The sequence below is a fragment of the Ambystoma mexicanum genome, chromosome 4q (assembly GCF_040938575.1).
Source record: "Ambystoma mexicanum isolate Mex_15411 chromosome 4q, UKY_AmexF1_1, whole genome shotgun sequence".
NCBI lineage: Eukaryota > Metazoa > Chordata > Amphibia > Caudata > Ambystomatidae > Ambystoma > Ambystoma mexicanum.
The window spans coordinates 23,640,435-23,663,936 of NC_090928.1; the positions used below are offsets into that span (position 1 = coordinate 23,640,435).

A 23,502-nucleotide genomic window follows, 5' to 3' on the forward strand; every position below is an offset into this window, starting at 1 on the left:
TTAATTTTAGACAGAATACGGTATGGTCCGATAAATCTGGGAGAGAACTTGCCCAGATGAGTCCAACGAGGCAGATATCTGGTAGACAACCAAACACGCATTCCTGGTTCCCATTGTGGGTTAGCCCTTCACTTCTTGTCGGCATACCTTGTATAGGTCTTGCGGCTCTCTTCTAAGGAGTGTAGGGCATCCTTATGAACCTGACTGAGATTGGATAGTAGCTTGTCCACAGCAGGTGCCCAGAAAGTAGCAAGCCCAATTATGGGTATATGGTGAGGATTGTACCCATTGGTGCATTTAAAAGGACTCATGTCAATGGTGGGATGGTGTGTGTTATTGTAAGCAAATTCGGCCATAGGAATTAGAGCAGACCAATCATCCTGTTCTCTGATACAGAAACAGCGTATGTATTGTTCAAGATTGGCACTAAACGCTCTGTCTGACCATTTGTTTGTGGATGGTATCCCGAAGAGAGGGCCCTTTGGATACCAAGCTGTTCACAGAGTGTGGACCAGAATTTGGAGGTGAACTGAGATCCCTGATCGGTCACAATAGTCTGGGGAATGCGATGCAATCTTACAATGTCCCTGAGGAATACGGCGGCGGTCTTAGAAGCAGAGGGAACTCCTGGTAGGACTGAGAAGTTAGCCACCTTAGAATAGGAGTCGACTGTCACCAGTATGGCCGTTTGCTTGCGAGAGGGAGGTAGATCTACCACGAAATCCATTGACACATCTTCCCATGGTCTAGAAGGCAACTTGCCCTGTTGCAACAGGCCTAATGGCCTTTGTCTTGATGTCTCGCTAGCAGTTTTAACATCTTGATGTACAGATGCCCACAAGAAATACCTGGTAATCAAGTCTTTTGTAGCCGTCTGACACTTGTGACCAGCCATGGGTGAATCATGGCATAGCTGTAAAGCTTTTGTCTGTAGTGAAGGAGAAGGTAGAAATAGAGCAGTCTTGTTAAACAGTAGCTGTCTTCTTCTTTGCAGATTGTAGCGTCTGAAATCCGCCAGCCTACAGGTTTTTATGCCAGCTTGGACCTCTCGTAGAAAAGTGTTAACCACTGCCAAGAACCTCTTCTCGGAAATAAGTACCTCTCTCTCCGGTTGTCCTCCCATCTCTTCAGGCCAACCGCGTGACAACGCATCAGCTACCTTGTTCTGTGACCCAGGAATATAGGTTATGCGAAAGTCAAAGTTAGAAAAATAATAGGCCCATCTTGCGTGCCTGGAGTTCCTGCACTCCATCTGCTGAATAACCTTGAAGTTTCGATGATCTGTACGTATGATAAACAGATGTGTAGCTCCTTGCAACAAGTGCCTCCATTCTTCACACGCTAACCTAATGGCCAGTAATTCCCTTTCTAAGACAGAATAGTTCTTTTCACTAGCCGTAAGGGTACGAGAATAGTATGCAATGGGATGCTCCTGACCGGTTTGTCCTGCCTGTAACAGAACGGCTCCCAAGGACCCCGCCTGAGGCATCGGTCTCGAGTATGAATTGCCTTAATTGTTTAGGTTGGAGCAATATCTTGGCTGAGGTAAACAAGCCTTTGAAATCGTAGCAATGCAGCTTGTGCTGCCAGGCCTCAAACAAATGCCGCTCCCTTCTTGAGCAAAGAGGTAATGGGTAGGACCACCTCGGAGAAGTTTTGGATAAAACGGTGTTAGAAATCCGCCAGCCCTAAGAATCGGTGAATGTCCTTTACAGAAGCGGGATCTGGCCAACGAATCACAGCCTTAACCTTCTCCGGGTCCATACGTACTTCCTTGAACGATAGAATAAACCCCAGATAGGGAACTTCAGAAGCCTCAAAAACACATTTTTCTGGTTTGGCGTACAGCTGATTCTGTTTGAGACGTTGAAGGACATCAAGGACATGGAGACGATGCTCTTTCAAACTTGGGGAGAAGATCAAAATATCGTCTGAGTAGACGACGACGACACGTAAAGCATGTCAGCAGAAATCTTGTCCATAAACCTTTGGAACACCGCTGGGGCATTAACCAAACCGAAAGGCATGACCCTATACTCAAACAACCCCACCGGTGTCCTAAAGCCTGTCTTCCATTCATCCCCCCTTTTAATTCTTAACAAATGATAGGCACCCCATAAATCAAGCTTGGTAAACACCCTAGAGTCCTTCACGGCTTCCCGAATGTCTCTTATGAGCGGCATTGGGGTACCTGTCACGATTTGTAATACTGTTCAAACCCCTGTAATCAATGCAGTGACGTAGTTCAGCAGAGTCCTTCTTGGATACAAAAAATAACAAGGCCCCTCCAGAAGACTTAGATGCTCTTATCAACCCATTCTTGAGATTGCCATTGAGGTATTCCTTTAAAGTGTTCTTCTCAGGCTGGGAGAAGGGGTACATCCTGCCAAAAGGAAGAGGAACATCCACCTTAATGTCGATACTGCAATCCCCTGGTGATGAGGTGGGAGGAGTTTGGGAACATCATCTTCGAATACTTCAGCAAAAGTTTGGCAATGTAATAGTATAGAAGATACCATAGTTTGTGGCATGGAGACGAAACAGTCAGACTGTATTTCGAAAAGGGGATCCTTAATACAGTGTTGACAACAGTATGAGGAGTCAAAGCTGAGTGGGTTGGCGCTCCAATCGATCCAAGGGTTGGGTAGGCACAACCAAGAAATCCCTAGGATCACTGGAAAATGGGCTGCCCTGATCACATCGAAAGTAAGCATCTCTGTGTGATTTCCCATCGTAATCTGAGTAGGAAGAGTCTCCATAACAATGGGACCGGAGGAGAGGAGACGGCCGTCCACACCTTCCACAGGTATTATCTTCTTCTTTTCTTGTAACAGTATCTGATTTTCCTTTGCCCAAGTAATATCAACAAAGTTACTGGCGGCCCCACAGTCCAACATGTCCAAGACCTGTAACGGCACACCAGAAGCTACTGCAAAGGTAATCTGGAAAACCATCAGTCGGTTGTCTCCCTCGTTGCCGGATTGGGGGGTGTTGCAAGGATTTGAACTGCCTTCCCCGTGGATTCCCTTGCATGAATTTGGGGCATGGCGTTTCCCTGGCGTCGTAAAGGCACCTCTGGACAGTTTCGTAGGATATATTTGGATGATCTGCAGTACATGCAGAGGTTTTGTTCTCTCCGTTTATTCTGTTCCTCAGAAGTCAAAGGACCTCTTGTAGCCCCAATCTGCATCGGCTCATTGGTCGCCACCTTCTCCTTAGTAGTAGTAGGTGAACTGAATAAGGGAGGAAAGCCCTGACCCTTCTTTCTCTTGTGACGTCTCTCAGTCAATCTGTATTCTATCTGTAATGCTAACGTCACTGTTAGGAAAGATTTCCTAATTGTGGGTAATTTTCCTTCCATGTGGCAACCCCTAAACTTTTTGCTGTTGTTTTCACCATGATCTAGACTTTGCCAGAGAAGTGCAGCCTTCTGCCGCACTCCTCTGGGCTTTCGCTCCATTCTTACGGGGAAACTGACATGCCCTTAAGACAGTCAGTAAGGGGAAACGCTGTTTTCCGTAGTTTCTTTATCATGTTGCAGCTTTCGTGCAACATGACACAAGAGGGCACTGTAAGCTAAGTTACTGCTCTCTTGGGTCTCTAGCCTTCTACAGGCCCTAGATACTCTTTTTGGATTGTAACTGTTCGGTGCAAGTGAATCACGGATGGGAATGGTGGCAGCGATCGTTTCTTGTGTTTTGAGCTCCTTTTGGCGTTTTAAGCGCGTTTCTCGCGCTTAGCCCACAATGGTGGCCTGGCTCCCAAAATGGCCAGACCACGAGGCTCCTTTGTCCTGTCCGCTGACCGTCTTGCCCCCTTCACCTTCCCCAGGTCGAGCCGACCCGGGGCCTTCCTTATTTGGGCATGTACTTTCCCGCGAAACACAGATGCTTTCGCGGGCTTCTACAGGCCTTGTGTGTGCCTCCAGGATGTGGGCTGGGATGTCTGGTCCCAATACACATCCTGGGTGCCAGAGAGTCTAGTGTGGTATGAATGCCTGGGACCACCGTGGTCCGTGATAGGTCCACGTATGGTGTGAGTGTTTGATGAGCTGATCTCTCATTGGGTCCCCTCCGTTTTGGCACGAAGGGAACCGTGGATAAGAGGGGGCTGGAAACGCCACTTTCATGTCGATCTCCTGAGTTCTCACGAACAAAGGAATACAGGAGCCAAGTATCCTGCAACCACGAGGCTGAACCGAGGAATCGCTGGTGACCCGCTGAAGGACTGCTCCTCTGCACTGCTGTCACCTTGTGAAACCCTTTCTACCTCTGATCGAACCAGAAGGCCTGTACTGGTACTTCGACCCTTGGAATAGCAGGGACAGCTATTCTCGGCATCTTCACCATCTCCTGCACGTAAGCCTTCGGAAGTGTCTCTGGGCCATCCAGCAGACTGACCAGCCTACCCAGGAGTCTTGCTCTGTAACCGCCGCCAGGTTGTGTTGTATTTCGAGTCCTTGTCACTCTCACACGATTCGTACACTTGGCATTCCCAGGTCTGAAGTGAGTAGTGTACATTTGGCTGAGATACACACGGCCGCTCCGTTGCCCTGCTGTGGTAACAAACTGTGCGGGTTCACTTCGTTTGGGACATCTTTAACTCAACTCTGCTGCTGCAGAATCTACACGACGACGAGACGTCCCCTGCTCCCCTGAACCTGCCAGCACTGAAACTGACATGGAGAAGTCTGGGTCTGCTTGCATCGGGGACCGGTGAGTAGCATAGCTAGGAACTGGTCGCCCTCCTGCAGGAGCCCATAGCTTTTCCCCGCTGTGTCAAAACAGCACGCCTTTCCGTACTCGCGCTGTGCTTCTACCCACAGTGGAGGCTGTGGTTGAGTCGCGGAACTATGTTCTTCTTCATTTGTGCACCAAACTGAACTGCCTGATTCCCTCGAAGAGACTCCTCTTTTTGCCCGTTGGCACCAGCGTGTGCAGGTACTTTTGAGCACAAGGTTCCACTCTTCGTAGGGCTTGGACATCCTTTTAGTTAGGTGCCTCTGAAGGCGGACTGGGTCTAATCATTATTTCGCACTGCCTGTTTTCCTTCCCTTCTAGGTGGACTACACATTTCGTGCATCTAACGCTTTAGACTCGTTTGTATTTGTATATATATTGTATTGGTTTGGTATGTGTTGGTTTACTAGAGTTTTATTGTGATTTCTCGCTACGGTCATTATTGCAAAGGCCTTGGAATAAATGTGTATGTATTTTTAATATAACACCTGTTTGGAGTAATTTGTAAGTGTCCTTGCTTTGTGTGCTCATTGCGGGCTTTCAGTCACCCTCACCCCTCTTGAGACCTAGTCTTGACCACCGCGATCGCTACCCTGATTGGTCTGGCTTGTCCACAGGTTACCCTGTTCCAAGTAATTAGGTTGGCCTTCTGAACTTCTGCGCCGCCAGGACAGAGTTCAGAAATCTGTCTTAACAGTCACCAGCTCTTGAAAGGAGTTAGGTCGTGCAATCCGGGCTAACTCATCCTTAATCTCTTCATGCAGGCCTCGACGGAAGATAGTTTGCTGAGCAGAATCAGGCCATCCGGCATCTAAGGAGAGCCTTTGAAACTGGGTAAGATAAGACTGGACATCTAGAGTTCCTTGTTTTATGTCAAGCATAGCCTTGAATGTGGTAAATTGAACCTCAGGATGCTCAAATCAGTCCTTAAATTTCTGAAGAAACTGGGCATAGTCATTTACAGAAGGATCAGAGTTGGTTACAAAAAGAGTAGCCCAGGCTTAAGCACTTCCTGAAAGGTTTGAGATCAGAAACCCAACCTGGGATCTCCCAGTCCCGAAAGTCTTGGGTCTGAAAGAGAAATAAACTGAACAGGCATCGAGGAAGTCCTTCATCAGCTTTGGATTTCTGTCAAACTTGCCAAGTGGGAATGGCTTGAGTGGAAGATTGCCTCGGCCTTCGTCTCGTGCTGCTACCTGCTGGCGAAGAGCCCAAGTTCTCCGCATGTAAGGTCTGGACCTCCACTCTTTATTTTTTTCTCAACATTTTTTTATTGATTTTAAACATGGATAAACATTGCAAATAACATTTTGCACTACGTGGGGGTTGGGGGGAAAGGGAAAACATATGGGATCAGCACATCAAAAGAAAGAGAAATCAAGACAAGGGATCTTCGCCCTCAGGTCGTCAAGTCTCTGGCAAGGGATCTCGTAAGGCAGCTCCTTTATTACAGGCCAACATGCCTGTCTTGCTCAGCCCTTCTCAGTCTTATTGCGTGTACCTCCTCGCCAGGTGCCTAGTTAGCCTCCTCCCAGCTTCGCCATATCATGTCCGCTTTTTGCGGGTAGCCCCTCCCTGCATACACTCTGTGTTCCATGGTCGCGCATGTGTCCACATCCGTGACTCATTGGTCAAAGCTGGGTGTTCTCTCCGATCCCCACAGCTGTGCAATGTTCCTTCTAAGTATCGCCGTAGCGGCTGACCAGAGCAGTTTCTCGTAACGGGATAGGTCACTTTCGTCGGAGATCCCTAGTAGGAGTTGTTTTGGGCACCTTTGTATTGTTTTGCCTATGACTCAGGACAGTTTGTCACAGCATTTCTGCCAGAGTTGCTGAATGTTGTCGCACTTCCATATAATATGGAAGAAAGTTCCCTCCTCACGCTTGCAGCGTAGGCAGTGCGGGTCCGAGGCCCTGCCCCATCGGAAGAGTGCCACTCTTGGGTAGTAGATGCGGTGTAGGATCTTAAGTTGGACCAGTCTGAGCCTCGACGAGATGGGTGCCTCACGGGGGTACATCAGGGCCTCCATCCAGTCTTCTGGTTGTAGCGGTCCCACGTCCCGCTCCCATTTTGTTTTCAGACTGGTCAGTTCTGGTGTGGCAAAGGATGTGATCACATTGTACATAGTCGAGGTAATTTTCAGTTTTATCTGGTCCTGCACTATGTTGCGCTCAAGCGGAGAGCATTCTGGCATGTCTCTGGTGATCTCACGGTGGGCTTGGATTGCGTGCCTTAACTGAGTGTAGTGGTACTCTTCCGTGGTTGGGACCAGACCATGGTCCCTCATCACATCTCCTATATTGGTGACACCCCGCTGGTCCCAAGCAGGCCACTTGGGCAGTTTTTGTATTTCGGGGAGGAGGTGGTTGTTCCACAGGGGTTGGGCCATTGTCAGTTTCGAGTCCCACCCTAGGTGACGGTGTGCTTCCGTCCAAATTCGCGCAGTGTGTGTTTCCATGTAGGGTTCGTTGAGCGTCCCACGCCACAATAAAGGAGTTCCAGGGGTGTTGTTGTTCTTTTAGTGTTGATCCCTCTGATATGCGGTAGGTTCCTGTCCCCATGAACCATGTCATTCACCACTGCCATTTGACTGGCCCAGTAGTATGTTTGCAGTCTGGGTAGACTGATTCCGCCCTCCCAGATGGATCTCTGGAGCTTGGAGAGCACCATCCGCGGGTGACCTCCCCTCCACAGTAGCCTCCGAAGGATGCAGTCGATTTTGCAGAATTCCTGTTGTGGGATATGCAGTGGTGCATTTTGCAGGATGTACAGGAACTTGGGAAGCGCACTCATTTTAAATAGGGCAGCTCTGCCCATCAGTGTCAGTGGCAAGGAGGTCCAATGGCGAGTGTCCTCTGTGAATCTAGTCACAAGTGGATGAAGGTTCAGTGATATGTAGTCAGTAAGATGCTTCGTGATACGAACCCCAAGATATTTGAACTGTTCTGTCACGATTTGATAGGGGCAGCCTACAGGGCTCACGGTTGCTGCGTTGCTTATGGGGAATAAGATGGATTTGGACCAGTTCACACGTAGGCCACTGAAGGCCCTGTATCTCTTCAGATGTGACTCTGTGACAGGAGTTGGTTGGGTCTTTCAGGTAGATGAGTAAATCGTCTGCGTAGAGTGAAACCCTATCCTCCCAGGTTTCAGACCAACGGAAGCCTTCCCAGAGCGGTGTATTTCGTAAAAGGATGGCCAGGGGTTCAATAGCAATCGCAAAGATCATAGCTGACAAGGGGACAACCCTGTCTGGTACCGCTGCCCAGAGTGAAAGGGTCCGATTGCCAACCATTGACCTTGGTTCTGGCCGTTGGGCCGTTATATAGTACTGCACCCAGCTCATGAAGTTCCTGCCAAAACCCATGTGTCGCATTATGTCCCAGATGGCCTCCCATCGCACTCGTCAAAGGCCTTTTCAAAGTCAATTGCCAGCAGTGCTAGTGGGCCTTGTATGTCATCGGCTCTTTCCAGGGCTGAGTGCAGTCTGTAGAGGTTCATGCGCGTCGATCTCTGGGGCATAAAGCCACAGTGGTCTGGGTGGACCAGTGAAGGTATGACCTGTTGTAGTCGGTCTGCTAGTAGTTTCGCTAATATCTTGGTTTCGCTATTTATAAGTGAAATAGGTCTGTATGAGCTGCAGCACTCGGGGGGGGGGTTTGTCCGGTTTGGGTATGACTATTATTGTGGTTTTTCGCAGATCCAGGGACAGGATGCCCTGCTCACGCGCGTGTTGGTACATACGCAGTAGGTGTGGGGCAATTACGTTGGTTCCCACCTTTCGCCATAGCTCGATCGGGAAGCCGTTTGGGCCAGGGGTCTTGCCAGCTTGGAGGCCGGCCATGGCGCTCAACACCTCGTCTTCTGTTATGTCCTTATCTAATAGTTCTTGTTGTGCCGTGTTTAGGATGGGAATGTTAATCTCGACAATGATTGAAGCATCTATGCTGGTGGAGGGTGCCTTATATAGTTCAGCATAGTATTCTGCAAAGCCCTGTGCTATGTCCTGGTCTGCCACTAGTGGGAATGAGCCCCCTGTTTCCAACTGCCGGACATGGTTGCGACCCTGCTCTCTTCGTTCCAACCATGCCAGCATCTTACCGGCCTTGTCTCCCATTTCATATATCCGCTAACACATTGCTGTGTGGGCGTGCTTGGCATTATCCAGCGCTACATTTTGGATCCGCTTCTGTGCTAGGAGTAAGGCACGATTTGTGTCCGGCGTTTCTAGGGTTAGATGCGTTTCCTCTGTTTGCATTACCTGCTGCTCCGCTTCTCGTATCTTAAGTAATTGTTTTTTTCTGTATGCGGTCGTCCAAGATATGAGTTCACCTCTTAGTACTGATTTGTATGCCTCCCATAATGATGGGGGATCCGATGCGGTCTCTGTGTTGAGCTCAAAATATGCATTGGTAGCTTCTTGGATCTTATCCACCAGTTCCGGATTATCCAGATAGTAGTTATTCAAGCGCCAGCTAGGTGGGGGGATCGGCCTGGATGTTGTGATATGGAGCACCAGTGGGGAGTGGTCAGAGATACCTCTGGGAAGTAGGTTTGTTTCTTGTGCCCTGTGTAAGTCGGTTGATGGAATAAAAAAATAATCTAGTCTAGAAAGTGAGGCGTGTGCCCCGGAGTGGAAGGAATATTCTCTAGTGCCGGGGTGGAGGTCTCTCCACACGTCACACATGCCCAGGGCGTTGGTGAAAGTAGCGAGTTTGGTAGGTACAACGGGATTACTCCCGCGTAGATGTGAACGATCTAGGGTTGTGTCCATGACTTCATTGAAGTCTCCTCCCAGTATCATAATATCAGAAGTGTCATTTATAATCAGGGGGGAGATATCGGTAAGTAGTGGCGATAGTAGGGTGGGTGGTGCGTATAGCGCTAGTAAAGCAATGGAGTGATCCCAGACCGTGCCTGTGGCATATATGTATCTGCCTCCGGTGTCTTGGGTGACTGTGCTCAGGTGGAAGGGGAGTTTTTTGTGTACCAGGATCATGATGCCCCTTGAGCCCATGGTGAAGCCTGCATGAAGTGCAAGCTTATAATTTGTACGTTTTAATAGGGAACACTGTGCCAGAGAGGTGAGTCTCAGACAGGAATTCTATGTCTGGTGCATGTCTAATTAGGAACTGCCCCACCAAGCGGCGCTTGATTGCATTGCCAAGGCCGTTGACATTCCATGTCATTAGTTTAAGTGTTCTGGAGGCGCTTGTGGTTGTGTTACGTGATGCCATATCTGCCCGTGGCTGGGGAGGTATGTGCTGCTGTTGACGGCATTAGGCGCCTGGTTGATTTGTATCCGTGTGGTGTTGCCCTCTTGTCTAATTGTGACATGCTTTTTGGTTGATTGATCCCATATTTAACTAAATCGAACAAACCTCCCAACTAGAAGCATCGGTCGCCCGAACATAAAAACTTCACGTTGTCAACCGGACAACTTACATGTAGCTAACTAAACGTTGGGTACAGGTGGTTCCACCCTGCGGTGTACGCCCGGGGGTTGTCTCCTCTAATGCTAACCTGTGGTGTGTCTATGGGGAGGGGGCCCCTTTGACGTGAGAACGCGGGTTGCTCCTGCGACCGTAACTTGGAATTTTTTGTTGCCTTGTTTTGGGTGTTGCAATCTGTTGCAAATGGTACCGTGATTCAGTATGTACTCACTGCTGAGTATCGAGGCTTTGCTGGCAATCAGGGCGGGGGTCACCCCCCATTGTCTTCTGGTGGATCTTGTGCTGGTGGTTGTCGGGGGGCTTGCTGTTGGTTAGGTGGCGGTCTGTTGTTTCTTCTCCTGTTTCCGTGAGCGGTTGACCAGTCTCCTTCTACGTGTTGTTCAGCCCAACACCATGCTTCTTTGGGGTCGTTGAAGTGGACTGTGGTACCCCCATGGTAGATTTTCAGCTGTGCGGGGAAGAGCAGACCATATTTGACTCCCTTTGTTTGCAGTGGTTTTTTAAGGTGGTCGAAGGATTGTCTCGCCTTCTGCACCTCTCTTAAATAGTCTGGAAAGAAAGTGATTTTGGAGCCGTTGAGGGTGATCATGCCCTTGGCGCGTGCATGTTGCAATAGTGCGTCTCGGTCTCTATAAATTTAGAAACCTTGTTATTACTGTACGCGGGAGGGCTCCGGGTGTCGGTCTGCCCGTGGGCATTCTGTGCGCAAAATTTGGAAAAGGAGTCCAGGTCGAATAGGTCAGTGAGCTATTGCTCAAGAAAAAGTTCCATGCATGGGCCTTCAGCTTTCTCGGGTATACCGAGGATGCGCACATTATTGCACCTAGATCTTCCTTCTCCGTCTTCAATTCTGTACTCCAACACCTTAAGCTTTGCTGTGATGCTTCTGAGCTGTTGTTGCATGTCGCGTACCCCATCCTCTGTGTTGGAAATGCATTGTTCGGCCTCACCAGTACGTGCCGTTAGTTTTTGGAGGTCAAGCCTAAGGAGGGACACGTCGAGGCTTATCCCATCCATCTTCTGCTCCACTGACGTGCGGGAGTCTGCTATCGCAGCCATAACTTCCCTCAGATATATTATCTGCTCCGACTCAATATCCTCTGGGGGAGCAGGGTGAAGGTCGGGGGCCCGAGATGGGGGGATGATGTACTGCTCCATTCTGCTTTCAGCGGGAAGTCTCTTAGTTTTGTCTTTGCCCATGTTTCCTGTTGCACCTTGTGTCCGTGGTCTTTGCACTGCGATCACTCTGCGGTCGTTAACAGGTATGCTATGTGACCACTCAGTTTTGGTCTCACGCTGGTCTACTGGTGCTGTGATTTTACTCCAGGGTCTCTGCAGGTTAGAGAACGTTTGCGCCTCCCTTACTCGGGTCAGTGGCGGTGCGCTCTGCTACCTCTCCCCAGGCGCCTCCTGGGTATGCCAACAGCGTTTCACCCTCAGTTTTAGTTCTCTTTCTTCTGGTGGAGTAGCATGCTAGCATAGTGCACGGTAGGCCTGCGGGGGAACACCTCCGGGCCTAGGTGTTGTGCAGTTGGCCGTTTCACAAGTGTATGCCCCAGTAGGTGCCCCACTCCGCCTCTGCCCTGGCCGCTCCTCGAGGCCTGCCCGCTGTGTGTCTCAGGCGTGCTAGGCTTGTCTGTACCTTGTTTTTTTCCTCCCTCTCACCATATGTCCGCTGACCGCTCCAGGCAGTGTGGATGTCACGGTCTCCAGATGCTTGCGCGTACTTTCGGCTACTTCTCAGGGGCCAGCCCGTCTGCTGCTGGGGTCGGGTCCGGGTCGTGCTGGCGCGGTGCGCCGCGGAGTTCCGCCTCCCTGCCGCCAACCGCCTGGTCACTGTTCATTTGAGGCGCGGTGCTCCCACGGTTCTCCCTTGGGTTCCATCCCTGTGTGCGGGTTACGTGCTGGGCTTCTCCTGGCGTGGGTCTCCAGGCATCACTCACAGGTAAGTGTGCCCCTCGATGCATTGAGTACCGGCGTCCCCCCTGGGCCTGCACAATATCTGACTGGTGGTTTCTTGCTTACAGCGCGTCTCCGCCTCTTTGCTACGCTGTTCCTCCGGGTCCATTGTCTGGTCGGTGCTCCCCCGGACCGCGCGCTGCGTTGATGCGCACTGCCAGAGGGGGGCTGTCTCAGCGTCCCAGACTGTTTCTTCTCGCCAGCAGGTCCCGGTCCACCTCTTCAGCCATGCTGCTTTGGTGCCGCACGTTTTCTGCCCACCTGGGCTGACTTCAGGCCGCGGTAGACTTGTCACCGGGGGTCGCCCGCTCACTGGGCACGCCGGATCTCTCAACCCTTCGCTGGCTCGCTCAGGCCCGCACATAGATTGGCGTACCGCCGGAGCCCCCCCAGGGGCCGTGCCCTCCTTTTGCTGTTGTTAGCGGGATGGGGGAGGACCGTGCACCGCCACGGCGTAGTCTCGCTCCTCGGATCTAGTGCACTCAGATCACTCACCGGCGGCCATCTTTGAGACAGGCCGATCTTCGCTCGCGCAAATTTCTTTGTGCCCCTAACTCTGGAAGACAAGTGCGTTTTTAGCTGTTTTCGATACCAGATGTCCTCAATGGTGTCCGACACCCAACAGGGGTGTTTATGAGCTGTTATCTTGCCGAAATCAGGCGTATTCTACAGGATGTACGTTGCGGCCACGGGAGCTAGCGAAGCTCATGTCTTTTCCATCTCGCTGCTGGCCACGCCCCCCTAAACCTCCACTCTTAATACCTGAATGGCGTTACACAACTCTTGGTATTGCTACAGTGAAGCCATCTGAACCTTTTGGCGTTGTATCGTGTCATAAACTGTAATTCCCTCATGTAACTCCTCCTCACCTGGATCCTCAATGGAACTTTCTTGTGTTTCGGAATCCTTCTTTCTCCATAGCCTCTTTTGCTCCTTACTCTTCTTTTCATTCTTTTGGTGCAGGTAGGGGCAAGCTCCCTCGGTGGCCACCTTGACCGGAGTGGAAACCAGGTCCGGCCTACCGACCTCCGAGGAGCAAGCCCCCAAATCAGGGAGAAAGCCTTCTAGGTGCAAAAAACTCTGAACGTAGGTGTAACAGGATCTGGTCTGTATTCCTTGATATGGCAAGTATTGGTCCAGATGTGTTTGCTTGATGATCCAAAGGGGCAGGGAAGTGGTCTCGAGTCTATAAAACGTTGGAATGGTGGAGGATGACTTCAGAATGAAAGTACAAGTGCTGGTACAGGCAATGCGGTCTCTGGACGTAATACGGTTCTCAATAATATACAGCTACCATGGAACCATAAGGAAGGGTTCAGAAGCTGTAAGTAGAAAACAGCACCAAAAAGTAAGCAGAACGAGACAGAAAGAAATAACGCTGCTGGGATAGAGAATACGGCAGCAGCAAAAAGCGGAAAGAAAGGCGAGTAGTAGAATCGGTAAACAGAAGGAACCAGAGGATAGGGTGCAGATGCAAAAGTATGAAGGCCTACAAGGACAGCTAAGAACTAAAGAGAAAGCGGGCAGAATCCAAACAGATACCGGAACGAAAGAAGGCAAAGAAAGAAACGGAACTGTGCGCAGTAAGTGGAAAGTATAGAGAGGGCAAGAAGAATGAAACTGAAAGCAAGGAGGAAACCGACGCGGAAAGGGGTCTGCTAACAAAAAGAAAAATCAGAATTGTGTGCAAAAGAAAAGGGAAAAATACCATGAAGGATTACCTGTAGTGGATGTCACCCGAACATGCAGAGTTAGAGGGAAGGTATTAAGCAAAGGTAGACTAGAGGAAGGCAAAGGGAATGCTGGAACACTGAGCAAACAGGAACCGGCAGCGTGAACCAAAGAGATGGATACAACGCGAAGAGGGTTCCTCCCAGTATAAGGTATCAGCGGCCATATTGCAGGAGGACTAGACCGTCAATGCGGAACTAGGGGAAGCCATGTTATGTGTATTTCCAGCTCTGCCAGCCCTTCCAAGGGCGGTGTATGACAGCAACCATGATATTGTGAGTGAGAAGTATTTCTCAGTCACCAAATTCCTGTTTAACCAGCATGTCGGCATCCTTACTTTTTGGGCATTGGAATGAGCAATGAAGCACCAACGAAGACACTACACTGAAGTACAATTATGAGAAAGATCTACTGGGCCTATCACTCTTTAAAAACTCAACCTGAGAGCGAAGATCTGCCAGTGTCTGCAGACACTAGATTTCTTTAAGCAACCAGGGGGACCCACGGAGCTAACAAACCCTTTCTTTGACCAGTGTAAGGAAGGCCTGGTATCAACAGTAAGACAGACAGAAGTGACCACAGTTCAACAGTGTTTATTGAACTTCAGCAAAATACAGATGGGAGCAAGCTACGACCATCAAATAATAATAATGCAGTCCTAGTGGAGTCTTGTCAAAATAAAAGGGGCTATACTAAAAAAACAACTATTGCCAATCCTTAACTCTAAATACAAATAGTGTGGGGTAGTGTTTATGAAAAAGAAAGAAGTGTTCACAAAAATGATATGTCAGGATGTTCAGGCCGTTGGCCTCCCTTCCCCGCATTTTCAGCACAGGACAAGACGGTTCACTCGAGCATAGCACACTCTCTGGCTTCTTCGGCACAATGATACAGTTCCATTACCAGGTGTGCCCAAGTCTCTTTACTTATGAAAGTCTCTTGATTCAGAGGGCCTGACGTACCAAAACATACAAAAAGTTCCTTTCCTCTTACAAGTACTCAATTCAGGTGATTCACTGTTCGCCCTGGATTCCCCTCAACCAGGCTAAGATCCCCTTTTATACCACGATCGTTACTTTGGATCCCTCTCTTCCAGGCTCAGATCCCCTTTTCCAATGTTCAGAGAATATTCTTTCTCGGGTGACTCACGGTTCACCCCGGATCCCCCTCAACCTGGCTCAGATCCTTCCTCTTACACAATTAGTCTCCCTCAGCTGGGCTCAGACCAATTCCAGTTCGTATTAACTATAGAAGCCTTTCGAATGTGCACAGAGTTTAGCTTGACCCGTTGCAGGACCACTTTGATTTCACAATTCCTTTTTACATTTGCCACCTCTCAGTTGGATACCTAACAGAGATCTTCGAATGAGCACCCAAGTGGCACCGGACCACTCTGTATACGGTATCTATCTTGGCTTCAAAGGTGAAGTCATTCCTTTGATGTTCAATTATATTTGCGTCGCTCGTCACATACACACACTGTTCTCTTCAGATTTCTCCATACAATGTTGCTACTTGCAACCTTGGTTCTAACACAGACCGGTCTGCTATCAGTCTCCCCGACTCACCGGCTGTGCTGACTTTACTGGTGCTGCTTTGTTGTAGGAGCCAAGGACAGTACCAGAGCGGCAAACGCTCCTCGTCGCCTTGGCTATCAACGCAGGAGAACCCCTGGTACTTCCGACACACAACGCAGGATTCTTCAGTTTTAATTCCAGGTCTTAAGTTTCTTATTCTCGAAGGCTAGTGAAAGTAATGGTTTTCCTCTGAAAAGAGCACTTCCATCCTTGCAATCCTCTCTGGTCTTTCCGTCTTTCTCCTCAAATTAAACTGCCATTTTGGAACTGCTGCTTCCTTGTGTGCTTTGCCTTGCTCTGAGTGTGCTTTCGTGCTCCGTCTTTTATCCGTGTGGGGAAGTGTGATGGAAGTCAGGTGTATGTAATGAACAGTAATTGCCTGACCATTGTGTTGGGACATGTCAGGCATACGGCTCAGGTGTTAGTCCGTTTTCTCTCACAGTGAGCTGTCCGTGAGAAAGTGTTTGTGTCGGGAAAGGGGGCGGGGTTGAGTTCCTAAGTATCCTACCAGGTTGAATGGGGAAAATGTGTTACAGGGAAGTGGATACTGCATCTCACAGCCGGTGTCCCATTCCCATTGTCCCGCACTGGTCCACCCCCAGGAACTGGATCCAAAAACGATGGTCGTGTCCTGGCCACCTGAATGAAAGATCCCCAGGGACCAGCGGGTGAGACACCTTCAGGTGTCTCACACCAGACAGGCACAGCTTAGTTGCAAGCCAACAAGACTACCCTGCTTCCCAGAACCCTTGTTGCTCCAACAGAGGCTGAAGTACCAGACACAGACATCATACTTAACCAGCAGAGCTTGAGGCCTGTGGTTGCTTTCTGAGACAACAAACAACAAATAACACTAAAAGTTAAACATGGAATTGGAAAGTAACAGTAGGACTCTGAGAAGTTCGACTCCTATCTGAACTGCATCTGCTTGACGCTACAAACCGAATCGGAGGTGCATCTTGTCTCAGGGGGAATGCTCAGAGGCAACGTCCTCGCCTCGGAAGTAAGACTACACGGAGCAACACAGGTTCGATCCCCGGGTCCGCACTTAGAAACCTCTGGGTATTAAGCGTGTTATAAATAACCAATCATATCATATCATCTTTAGCGAGCCAACAGTCACCCAGTACCCCTGCTCCAGCATTACTGGCCCTTTTGGAAGAGCCTCTTCTTCACCAATGGTGCCACCATTACATCAATGGATAACCCAAATTGCCACGGCAGGCTCACATTGCATGGACATGAGTGATCATCATCAGTAAGTTGGAAACAGCCCAAGAAACCATAATGATGAGGTTTTTAGCACTGCATTAGCCTTCAGAAAGAGTCTGGAGCTATCCTGAAGCAAAGCTCTATCACTAGCATCAGGCCCTATTTCGAACATTGGGCCCTATTCTTATCATGGTGTAGCGTTCAACATCAGGACCAAGCCTGTTCTGCCAATCAGTATCCAGTCAGTCTGCTCTGTACTTTCCTATGGGAGACCGAATTCTGGTTGAACCTATACAAGTTTATAGGTTACACTAGTGTAGAAGTGTCAAAACCCTTTCATCAGAAGGTCTCGGTTGACCCTAAAAATCAGTAAAAGTAAAGTTCTATAGATGACTTCAAGACACTGTCCGGACTGTATTACATATCTGTAACCTGCACAACATAACTTACTTATATTTAATGAGATGTAAAGGATATTTTTAATTTTTTAAATTTTTTTTATACATTTTTTTTTATAAACCTTTAAAAAAATGTACATACATCAACAATCCCCACCACACTACATTCAGGATCACCACCTCCCTTTCCTTCATTTCATCGGCCTTCTAGATGCCCAATGGCCCTTTGTTCATTTCCAAAGCGTCAGAAACCATGTTTAACTGATATTCAATTGTTGCTAGAAATTGTGTCAGCGGAATTAACAATTTTAGGTCAATACCATTAAACATATGACCCCACCATTCTTCCGCACACAACGAAGAGTGGATAGCCCCCCAAGGTCCCAAAAGCAAAGTTCTTTCGTTCCGAAAATTGTTACAAAATAACACTAAATGTTTCAGCGACTCTAGTTCCTTTCTACAGAATCTGAGGTTTATGTTTTTGTTACATTTCCATGTTTGTAAACGGTCTTTAGTTTTGAACAAATTTAGACGGAATAGCATAAAACGTCTTCGTGCACTGGGTTCTGGAAACAAATTGATGTAACATTGGGGATATTGTAATCAAAACCTCTGTCTAGTCATATTTTAATTCAATGTAATACTGTGTTACCCTATATAATCTAACCTGCTCCCCTCCTAAGAGTTGACTGACTGCTTGACAACTCCTACCACTCAGAAAGTTAAAAAAAAAAACTGTTTCTCTAGGATTAGAAAGGTGCCTGTAAACCTTAAACACACGATTGTGAACATTTTCCCTAAAACTTACCATCCAAAATGAACTTTCTAAACCAATTTCTTAATTGCATATGCATGTAAGATTGCATGTGTTATGATCTCCCAGTTAGTTAGATGCAACACAATATATTGAAGCATGCCTATCAATATTGTACTGCCCACATATCACAGCATGAGCAGTTAAAACCTGTATCATGCTACTTTAAGTTATCAACATTCCCAAGTATGCTTTCTTTTAAAAAAATATATATGACTGTACATGTGTCCTTGCTCTGGAGAACCAAATAACATCTTGCACATGCTAGACATCAATAGGAGAATGTCTTCCTGCGATATGGATAATCATAAATGGACATAATAAATATTTTCTCAAACTCAGTCTTTAAGGGCTTCCTGCCCTTGCTTATTGACAATTACTCTTTTGTATATAGATGCTTTCTTACCTATATTTCAGCAATTCTGGAGAATACTTTGCTTTGGCTTTGAAAATCACCTACAAAACAAAACTTGTAATACTTAGTATTGCAGTCATACGACTGGTCCATAAGTATATTTTACCTATACCATCTAAGTGTCTCTTTATTGTATTTTCCACATTTGCCAGACTTTGAAACATAACATTGCCCCCATAATAATATCGTAAACAACACTACATTAACAAATTAACTCTTCTATAGAGAAGTTTAGATACTGGCGTCCAGTGAAGTTAGTCATGAAGTCAAAAAGGGAACACGTTGGAAATCTGCTTTGTAGCATAACAATAAACAGTCGTTTGTTGATCGTTGATAAGCATGGATTGCATCACTGATAAAGTAGATAAGTAAAAGACTCAATATCAATAACTTGCACATGTATTTTTCCTTTGGAATTCATTTAGTCAACCATGTCGACCAACAGCACTCTGGCACCATTTTGCAGAATGTTTAATTTATGAATATCACATACAGGACTTTAGGAAAGCAGCCACTGCTACCTGCATTTTGAAACACTAACAATCTGGTGGTAATGCCCTGATTACGCAATCCCATTATACGGAGTAGCTTTCTTCCTTGTCACAATCCTTACCTTGTGAGGCCACCTGCCTCAGGGAAAGGAAACTAGTGGAGAGATTTAGTGCCAGTCGAACCCACGGCACGTCCTGTCATTCCAGGAGGTAAGATTACCACGATTTTGAAAAGGCTCTTTTCTGTGGGAGCAGAAAAGAGTATCTTTTCCAAAATCTATAAAAATTTACTAATTGGAAGAGTACCCCAGGGATTCAAATAATAGTGGAATGGGAGTCTAATTTAGGTGCTCCAATAGAAGGCCGAGTCTGCTCGAAAGTTTTATCTTTAATACAGAAAGTGTCTGGAAATGCAAGATTAAAACGAATCCAGTTTAATTTCCTTCACAGAGTTTATTTAACCTCGGTGAAACTACATACCTTTAACCCAGATCTATCTCACGAGTGTCTCAGATGTTGTCATGAACACACAGGATTTTGGCATATGATATGCTAATGCCCGTTGATCCAGGGATTCTGGCAAGCTGTAATGGCTAGAACTTATACATTGACTCATGCTTCTTTCCCAAGTCACCATTCTCTTGTATATTGGGGGTTTTACCGACAGGCAAAACGGAAAAGTGAAAGAAAAAAATAACCTCTTTTCTAATCCTCTTTGCCACGAGACGAATAGCGATCTCCTGGAAATGCCCAAAAGGTCAGCTGATTGACCAATGGTTAAAAATGATGGGTCCTGGCTGAAGAAAAGCTTTATCTAGAAAGACTAATTCAGATGGGGCAGACACTTTATCTATGGATTGGGGACTACTATTAAACAAACACACGTCCTCAACCGATGATAAGCACCATAAACTCATGATTGGACAAGTGCAATTAGGCAATTTGCTTTAAGTTCGGAAACTCTAACTTCGATCTAGGCAACGTGATAGAGTAGCCAAGTACAGTTAAGTTGTTACAGAGATTTAAATGCAAATTAACATTGACAAGGTACTGTGATCATAGACGGCAATATGGTTTTGAACTGACAGTTATTACTGGGACTTTTATTGCTTACAATAGGCTGATGTATATGTACACATTAAACAATTTAGTTTTGAACGAGGAATTTAGGAGGAGTCAGGGTTCGTCTCATTCTGTTTTTGAACTTTATTTGTGGTGTATTAGGTTTATGAAAATGTATAACCATATATTTAAAAAGCACACCAACCAGCAGCAGTGCAAAATGTTCTTTAATAATAAAATTCAATCATTAATTCAAGACAGAAATGCAGAACCAAAGGTGGCTCGAGTGGAGACCCATATACAATTTGGGGAGCCTGATGAACATGTCAGATGAAGACCGTATTGCCACCACACAGATATCATCCATCGGTGCTCATTAAGCAGCAACCAAAGGAAGAAGCAGCCATAGCCCTTGGGGAGCGCCCTAACACTGTGCCAGAGGGAGAATCCTCAAACCCCTGGTAGGACAATCTAATGGTGCTGTGGATCCACCGACTCAGGGTAGCAGGAAGGTTTTCTCCCCACATGCCTGAGACCAAAGTACTCAAAGAAATGATCACCGGTCCTGCATTCAGACTTTCTGTCTAGGTACACTCTGACCGGGAAGAGCTGTCAGGTCATTTGGGCCCACGGTGGGAAGGATAAAATCCTCATGGAGATGAAAATACGACAGAATTTTAGGGTGGAACAGTGAAGAGGGCCGCAATATAAGTCCCTCGGGTGCAAACATAAGGAAGCCAGGACTACAGATGAGAGCCCCCAAATACCCAGTTACCTAGTCGATAAAATGGCCACCAGGAAATGACATTTGTAGGAAAGGAGAGCAATGGGGGTCGACTTCAGTGGCTTAAATGAAGCAACCAAGAGTGACCAAAGTACCACCAGGAGGTCCCAGAGGAAAGGAAGACCTAAAACCAGGCCTGTGAGCTCATCACCTAAGCAGACAGGTTGTAAAATCCTCAGCATCAGACAAGGGAGCCGAGGACCTACGTACCATCCGGATGGAAAAACACACCTTTCTCTGCCAGCAGAGGGCAATAAGAATGATCCAAGACCTTTCTCTCATATGCACAGCAGGAGCTCCTGGAGGAGAGGGAAGAGAGGGAATGCATAGGGACAGGAACAGGGCCAACTTGATGGCATGGTATCCACACCCATGGCTCCTGGATCCCAGGTCAGTGAGGAGAACTGTGGAAGCAGAGTGTCCATTTATGAAAAAATAGGTCAACAGTTGGCAATCCTAGATGAGAGCAGGCCAACTGGAAGGTCTGGAATGGCTGAGAGAACTCCACTGAGGAGGGACATTGGTGGCTGAGAGCACACCGCTCTCACAGCTGTTCAGGGTGCCTGGGAGATAGGCCGCTCTCAAAGAGAGAGTGTGCCACTCTTCCCAAACCATGGTCAGGGAAGCAACTCCTAGCAGTGACCGGGATCTCGTCCCCTCTGCTGGTTGATGTAAGACATTGTAACCTGGTTGTCTGCGCATACAAGCACAGTCTTCTCCTGTGGGGCAAGTGCTGGAGGGCCTCTCAAAATGCAGAGTGCCCTCTAATTGGTGGCTCTCTAGCCTTCCGTTGATGGCCACCTGCCTGAGAAGGTAGCTGATCGCAGATGCCCACTCCACCCCCCAGCCTCTCTGGCTGGCATCTGTTGTGAGAATTACCAGTAGAGGAGGAGCAATGGGAAGCCCAACAAGGATATTGGAGTTGGACATGCACCATTATACTTGACTAGCTGACTATGCTGACATTTGCACCCAACATCTGTAGTCCTGCCAATGGTCCAGAATGTGGTTCATCAGGAGCCTGAGATGATGTCTGTACCAGGGGATGACAAACGCTGTTGCCGCCAGATAACCCTTAACAGTCAGTCACTGTGAGCAGGAGCCCTTCCGGATCTCAAGAGAGTCGCAATTTAGGGCTGTAGCATTGATGCCCTCATCAGAGGAAGGGAAACCAATGCTCTTACTGTGTCAAACAGGCCCCCACAAACTCCAATCTCTGTGTTGGAAGAAGGGACGACTTCTTCGAGTTCAGCAGCCACTCGAAGAAGGTCAGGGCAGAGCAGACCACCTCCATATTCTGGGAACTGAGAAGAAACAAACATGTATTAACCAATCGTCTAGGTAAGGATGGAGTGCAATACCCCTCCGGTGTAGGAAACCAACAGGAGGGCCCGGACCTTGGTAAAGACTCTTGGAGCAAGATTAGCATGAACGGGGAACACCTGTAATGAAGTTCCATAGCCTCCACAGTAAAGCAGATGGAACTCTGGTGACCAAGATGAATAAGCAAATGGCCATAGGTGTCTTTGAGGTCCACTAATGTCGAGACTCCCCTGGGGTAATGATATGAGGCCCTGAAGAGTCTCCATACCGAATAGAATGCCCTTGACAAAGCCATTCACCTTCTTGAGGTCTATGATTGGTCTCTGGGACCCTGATGGCTTCTCTATAAGAAACAGTATGAAAACAATCAAGTACCTCTCCTTGTGCAGGATTGTAACCACAGCTCCTTTGTGCAGTACATCACAGATACCCTCCTGAAGAGCCAACCTGTTCAGAGTGTTCTGGGCCAAGATGTAGTCCTCAACCCTGAGTCTGGGGGAAAACAAAGGACCTTGATGCAGTAGCCCCCTTAAACAATGTCCTGGACCCAGGTATCAAAGACATGGTAACATGGGTTAAAGGTCCAGGAGGGGACATCCCCATGGCCAAGGCATCTGGGAGGAGATGGACTGGGAGCCAGCATGCAGTTTGGACGGCAGAGGGGCAGGGCAGCCTTAGCTGTGGCAGAGATAGCCTTAAAGGCACTACTGCCCTGAAAACATAATCTCTGTGAACCTCTGGCTTCCTGAAATGTCTCTGTGGGACTGATACCTGTACTGTAGCCTACCAGATGGGAAGTAGATGTCTTGGGTTTAATCAAGGAAGACAACGTATTCCCATTCTGGGATTCCTTAACTAGTTCCCCCAACAGGTGGGCAAACAGGAGCAGACCAAGATGGCTCTCCGTGAAGCCTCTCACTTAAAAATATGGAGCCAAACTTGTCTTCTAGCGTCACTACTGAGATGGTCTGAAGGGTGATAGACCTGAAGAGGTTGTGGAAAATGTACGAACAGAACATGATTTCCTTCTGCGGGATCTCCAGCATGTCAGCACAAGCTGCCCTTTCCTCCAAAAGCGAGACCAGCAGGTGGAAATCCTTACGTAGCGACTGAGTGGTGTAGCCCAGGTGTTTGCTCTCAGGGTAAACTTAGAGACCCCATTTGCTCACTTCGGCGCACTTTCAACCTTTCTGTCAATGGGTTAAGATGTAACATGTCTTGAGATTCCATCGAAGAATGTCCCACAAACAAGGAAGTAGTGAGTCTACCTTCTGATGTATCTGGAAATTCAGTGCCAGACCCCTGAATGGGATAAAGCCCAGACCACCCTCTGGGTATGGCTGCCTTCTAGGACTCACTCCATTTCCTGATAACAAGGTTCTGCATGCTCTGTAGGAATGTCAGCCTGGCTGGAGGCGTTGTGAAGAAATGAATGTAGGCATCCTGCATGGCCTCTCCCACTATAGGAGCCTTTTAATCTGTGAGGAGTAGGTTCAATAGAAGACGGGCTATGACCTCCTCCACCACCTTGTTCCTCATGAATC

At 47.8% G+C, this 23,502-nt stretch overlaps 1 protein-coding gene across 2 annotated transcripts in view; it reads right to left on the bottom strand.

Moving 5' to 3' along the window:
* The window catches only part of GPR137B (G protein-coupled receptor 137B), a 694,226-nt gene that overhangs the window by 607,068 nt on the left and 63,656 nt on the right, over nt 1-23,502 (bottom strand). For both annotated transcript variants that reach the window (XM_069607370.1, XM_069607371.1), the window contains exon 2: nt 18,290-18,339. In XM_069607370.1, the coding sequence (XP_069463471.1) occupies nt 18,290-18,339 (50 nt within the window). The remainder of the gene's footprint in view (nt 1-18,289; nt 18,340-23,502) is intronic.